General features: G+C 46.5%; 1 protein-coding gene across 1 annotated transcript in view; it reads left to right on the top strand.

Annotated features, from left to right (window-relative positions):
- Positions 1-399: 399 nt before the first annotated feature.
- SHLD1 (shieldin complex subunit 1) overlaps positions 400-6,000 on the top strand; it is a 46,678-nt gene continuing 41,077 nt past the window's right edge. Inside the window, exons 1-4 of the mRNA XM_082047286.1 lie at positions 400-620; positions 811-1,053; positions 1,579-1,693; positions 4,310-4,479. Coding sequence (XP_081903412.1) covers positions 4,317-4,479 — 163 coding nt within the window. The 5' untranslated portion in view covers positions 400-620; positions 811-1,053; positions 1,579-1,693; positions 4,310-4,316. The remainder of the gene's footprint in view (positions 621-810; positions 1,054-1,578; positions 1,694-4,309; positions 4,480-6,000) is intronic.

Below are 6,000 nucleotides of genomic sequence, written 5' to 3'. Positions count from 1 at the left end.
ACTGTGGGGTTGTCATATGCAGGGACAGTAGTTGGATTCAATGATCCTTGTGGTTGTCTTCCAACTCAGGACATTCTACGTTTCTAACCAAAATGTCTCCCCTCAGAATCGAGAGCATTAAAACCGAATTAAATTTGTTTTGAGAAAAATCTGACTGGAAACAGCTTTGACTTGACTCGACGCCGCGGCCGCCCTCCCCCCGCCATATTTCCCTATATTTGTCTCCTCTTATTCTGCTTCTTTCCACACAAAGCCTCCGCTCGCAGCCCCACGGGACGCTTCCGTTCAGTCGCCCTCAGGGGCGGACCCTTTTGCCGCGCAGACGCGGCCAAAACCCCCGCGTCTGCCGTTGCCGCCCGGGTCCTGGTCAGCCTGGGCTCCGCACCGCCCTGCTCCGCACCGCCCTGCTCCGCACCGCCCTGCTCCGCACCGCCCTGCCCCGCACCGCCCTGCCCGCGGCCCTTCCGGCCGCCCCTGCCCGTAGCCAAGATGGCGGCCGGCGGCCTCGGAGCGGAGGGTCCTGCGAGGGCACATCGTCTTCCGCCCGGCAGGGGGGAGGAGGGACTGAGAGTGGTTGTGGGCATTTGCTTTCCCCTCATTCCCTTGCACCATGTTTTGCGGTCCGTGGGATGCTGCAGCCTCATTTTCTTCTTAGAAAGTGGGGGGGCGGGGGAGGAGGAGGCGGCAGGCATGGCGACGCCGCGGGTGGTTCTAGCTTTTGGGCGCCCTTCGGGGGCTGCCCTGCACTGCTCTCCTTTCCCTGCGCTGCCCAGGGAGCGGTTGTTGCAATAATGGGTCTCTTGCCTGCAGGAAAGGGGGAAAGAGATGAGACTGTGAGGAAGAGGACCCTGTATTCTGCGCCCCCCAACACCAGCTGAGCAGGGCAGCTGGTAAGGCCAGTGCCTCGCACCCCCTGACGTGCCCATTGCACTTGGTGGTGTGTGTTTGACTGGAAGATGCCCAGCAGCAGCTGCTGCTCAAGCGTGGCCTGGAGGAAAATCCAGTTTCGTCCTGAAAGAACGTTTGTCCTGGTTGCTCACTGAAAATAATGAGGTAATGGCAGAGGGTGAGAAACAGGATTTGGGTTCTGTGGGCCTGTGGCTTGCTCCACACACTGGGTTATGTGGCCCTCAATACGCATGTCCTGGTTGAGGCCTGACATAGGACAGGGTGTCAATGTTGGTGTCAAAAGCACCGCTAGATAAACCTGTTGGGGATGTATCTGCTCCTCCACAAGAGGAAGGGCAGGATACCACCTATAATTTGCTTCTCTGTTTTACGGGTTTTGAATAATCAGCGCATCTGGCAGCTTCTTGCAAAGAAAATTTGGCTTTATTTCTAGAGTGTACTGACCCCTTGTTTTCAGGAGGTCTCAGTTGCTGTCAAAAGATTCAAGGGCGTTGCTAGATGTGGTGTTTCTGATTCCCAGAAAAAAACTTTTCTCTTTGCCAGACTTGACAGTGGTATATATGGTGACTGACTGTTGACAGGTGGCATATGTGTTTGGAAAGGTCACACTGTCCATCAGCCTGATCAGCTGATGCGAAGTGTGTAACTGACCTGTTTGTTTAATTCCAGCAAGCTGGGATTGGCAAACCATGAAGGAAGACGGAGATCCTGAAGCAGTGACAGACTGTTTACTCACAAAGGACTGATTCCAAGAGGACTGCTTCCACGTCAGTGCTGTTCCTAGGTAAGGCACAGAGGTAACAGTGTCTCTTTCAAGTACCTGAAGGTCCAGGATTGAGCTGAGGTCTTGCTTATCCTCACAAACATGTCTCTCCATCAGTTTTGGGAGTAGAACGACTGTAGCCTTGATTTATGTTGCCTTATATGGTCAAACTACACTCTGAAATTGTTGGAGGAGCTGATCTAAGGGAAAACTTTTTTTTTTTTTTTTAAAGGTGATTTGTTTTATCTGAACCTGATCATCACATGACTGCACATGGTGTTAGCTCTGTCATGGCAATATGAGGAAGGAGGCTGGCACAGGCAGCTGGCAGAAATGGCCAGGATCACAGCAGCCCGTATCAATGACAGCCTTAAGCTCTCGTGGTACCACACCACCAGCTCCTCTTGCTATAATCTCCCATTTGCTCTTGGAGGGATAGGATTGGTTTGGTTTTTGTGGTTTTTTTTGTTTGCGGAGTGTGTGTGTGTATTTGTTTGGGTTGGGTTTTTTTTGTGGTATTTTGTTTGGTTTTTGTTTTGTGTGGGGTTTTTTGTTTGTTTGTTTGTGTGTTTCTGTTTGATTTCTTTCTTTTTTGTTTTGTCGTCGTTTTTTTCCAGACCAAGGACTGAAACAGGCACTTTTGTTCTCTAAAATATTAGTGTACTTTAAAAGTAGAACAAATAAGAAAACAATATTTGAGGAAAGTTTCTCCTTCACTGTGTTCTGTATGCATAGATCATCTGTGTTTTGGGACATGAAGATCAATGGAGGAAAAGCTTCCCTCTGAAGTGACTGTTGGGGACAGAGGGTTGCGTGCTCTGTTTTGTTTTTAACCTTCCTCTCTGTTTTTCCTGGAAGCTTTCTGTGAATGCACTGACCTTGCTTGTCCCTCCAAGGCAAGGCAGCTGCTCTCTTCCAGTATCACAGCCAACATCTCCACTCTGTTAATTAGTGAGTCAGCATTCTGCAAAGGTCAGAGGTGCATCTTGGCTACAAGTTGACTCCACACAGAAACACCTAAGGAGAGGTGATTTTTTTTTTAATCTGCATGAAGGTATTTACTTCATTTTTCAGTAGTAATCCCTTCTAGGCATTTGTTTGGCCCCCGTGGCTCTAACATTCCTCACTGACAACAGCTCTGAGATAAGAGTATGTTGCCTTTTTCATTTTATGGAAGCGGAAATAAATGTGAGCCTGTAGGGTCCCAAGCCATTGCCTGACCACAGGATCTGGTTCCTCTGTCCTATCACTCTTTACCAAAATAGTGAAAGGATACAGCTGGTGGAGGGGGTAGCACAGACAGCCACAACCTGCTTTTTTAAATCATGTATAAGTAAATGAAGCAGGTGAAGGAAGAAACTTGCACAAAATCTCCTGGAGTCTGGGAACTAAACTCACATGTCATGAGAAACACTCTTGTTCTGTCCATGTTTTTTCCATGAAAAGTAGCATCTGTTACTTGAGTGAGGGGAAAACACAATGTCTACTCACACTTACCCCATTCAATGTCATCATCAGTGCATGCTCAGTAAGTATTTAAGTGAAGCTCCTGTGCAAAAGTCCTTCTGGCATGAGGCCTTGCAATAAGAACTGGGTCAATTCCTTCTCTATTTGGTGTTGCTACAGGTGAAGTACAGCAGTACTCTGCTCAGACTTGGTACTGTTAGTGGAGAGTCTCAGCTGCCTCACAAGGGGTTGTGCAGGGCGGACAAAGGCTGGTGGCTGAGGTGTCAGGTAGAAACTGAGGGTGTTTGGGGCTCTTCTGCATCTTTCCTTGAGGTCTACAGGGTCCCTCTTAGTGAAGCAGTGCTAATCATGCTTTGGCCTGAGGATTCCTACTTGCTTCTCTCTGTTTGTCATTCTGTGAGCTCCTGCCCCACCAAGTTTTTTGCCTTTCATTCCTCTCCTGCCTGAGACACTTGTGTGGCTGTGATTGGAGCTGCTGGAGTGGAACAGTTTGATTTCATCCTCTCCGAAAGAACTGCCCATCCACTGTAGCCCTTGGTATGGAGCTGGATGGCACCAACCCTGCCCTACTCTCTGTGGTGGTGGACTGGTTCAGGGAGCTCAAGAGAACGGTGTTGGAATGTGGGATGTTTCAACTGCAGCTTTCCAAAGTGCTGTGCACAGGGTATACAGCTGCCCTAGGGTCTCCACACAAGAAAATCCTTGCTGTCCCTGTGGGGTTGAGACTACCGTGTTTTAAGATGCTCTTTCATTCTGCTAGTGAGTGTGATGAATTTCATGAACAGAGGCAGGGGCTTAACTTGTGACTTCTAGAAGCATGAATGATAAGGGACCTTGAAGAACCTACTTCCTTTTAAACTGCACACATAATGTGTCCTGAAGGGAATATACTCCATAGCTTTCTCATGTTGGGGGCTTGGATCTTTACTTCTAGAAAGCCTCTAGGAAAGCCAGATTTGTTGTGGACTCCTAGTTATCCTACTTAGGGCTGACAACTGTTTCCCTTACATCTTTAAATTTGCTCTTGTTTTCTTAAATGAAGTACTAATATGCTTGATCAGCTTTTCTCAGCTCAGAAAGCAGTGAAAAAATGCCAAATTGTTTGTGTTGGTTTCTGCTTGGATTTTCACGCTCTAAAAACCTAGCTCAGTTGTATTTGTGTCTCTGCAGTGGGACCATGGAAGGAAAAGAGACATCATCAAATTCTCACTCAGATGAGAGCAGCACATTGGACCTGTCCTCTGTTTGTGACCTAGCAGAGTGCTTTCTGCCTCCACATGGCTCTGAAAACAGCGAGGAACTTTTTTGTTCTGTCGATACTTTTCCCTCTCCACCCACAGGTAACAGCTTCTGCCTTTCCACATACTCTTTTTTTTTAGCCAGTGCGTTATCTACTTAGTGTATCATTTGACTGAGAAGAGCAGTCTGGTACTGATGCATCTGCCTTGTCTTAAAACACAGTTTACCTGAGCTACAGTTTGTTCCATCTTGACAGATGCAGTGTGAACTGTGGGTCAATGAGACACAGGAGAGAAGTTCAGAGGATACTATCAGCTGCTAATGTTTTGACTACACTGTTTCTTCATGTTAAGTGTCTTCTCAGAAGAAGAGAGTTACTTGAACTAAGCCACAGAGCAATCCCCTGGGCATCAATAGGAAATTACCATAGTCAGTAAGAATTGTTTTTAAACTGTCCATTATGTTCTTCATGTGCTTGTCATGCATCTTCCAGGCATGAGCTCAGGATGTGGCCTCTGTAGCCCGTTATTTTAAAATTATAGTAATGAATGTTTGCTTGTGCTAATGACATGAGTGTGATGAGAAGTGCTTCAGTTCAACTCCTGGGAGACAGCAGTTCCCTCACTTGAAGGAGGACTCATTCCTGCAGAAGTAGCATTTTACGTCAGCCACTACTCCAGATTCTTAGGAGTGATGTTGTACCTGAGAAGATCAGGGGACAGCTGACACACAGCCCAGTCAGTGTGAATATATGGCAAGAAGTGTGAAATCAAAACATGCTGGCCCAGTGGCATTTCTTGCCATGTGTTCACACTGGCTAGGATGAAGGTTGTAGTAATTATCTTTAATATTGTGGGGGGAAAATAAAATCTGATCAGCAAATAATTTGTGGAAATGGTTCGTCAAGGCACCTGAGCAGGTGAAATGTCACTGATGACATTTCTGGTTGCTTTGGAGTCTGAAGTAGTGTGAAAGTAGAGTTTGGCTCCTCTTCTTCCTCTGACACTGGGTGGTTTGCTAGTTCCAAGAAGTCAGCTTGTAATTTGACAGATGAGTTTTTTCAGTGGGAATTCCACTATTTTCCATGCTAAACAGGTAAGCAGTGGGATCTACCAACTAATCTAGCTCTCATGTTGACTGCTTGCCTGTACAGTTGTATTCACCTGTAATTGTGGGACATCAAGAACTGTAATGAAATCTGCAAACAGTAGATACTGATCCTTGCTTTCATTTTTCATATGCAGACCAAGAAGTCATGAGTCTTATGTTACTAATGATGCAAATCTACTGTAACCTCTACTTCAAACCATGAGCCCTATCACATTCAATGCTTCATCTTGCTTTATGTTTCGTGCACAAGAGGAGTGACCACCATGATAAGAAATGTCTTGAACAAGCCTTTTCCACTGTTGTGACAGAGGAGGATAGGGAAATTACTTTAACAGACTGGAAGGCTTTTGTCTATTCAGATTTCACAAGCCCTGTGTTGCATGTATGAAGAAATTCTGGAAGCTGTGAGGCATTTCCTGCATTATGTGTAAGGTGGTTTAGTTGGTCAGAAACCATTTAGTGTGGCTCAGGACAACTGGACATGATTGCTCTGGTGAATGCTCTGACCACTC

The sequence above is a fragment of the Streptopelia decaocto genome (assembly GCF_964273445.1).
Source record: "Streptopelia decaocto genome assembly, chromosome: 3".
NCBI classification, from domain to species: Eukaryota; Metazoa; Chordata; class Aves; order Columbiformes; family Columbidae; genus Streptopelia; species Streptopelia decaocto.
This window is presented reverse-complemented; position numbering and strand designations above follow the sequence as displayed.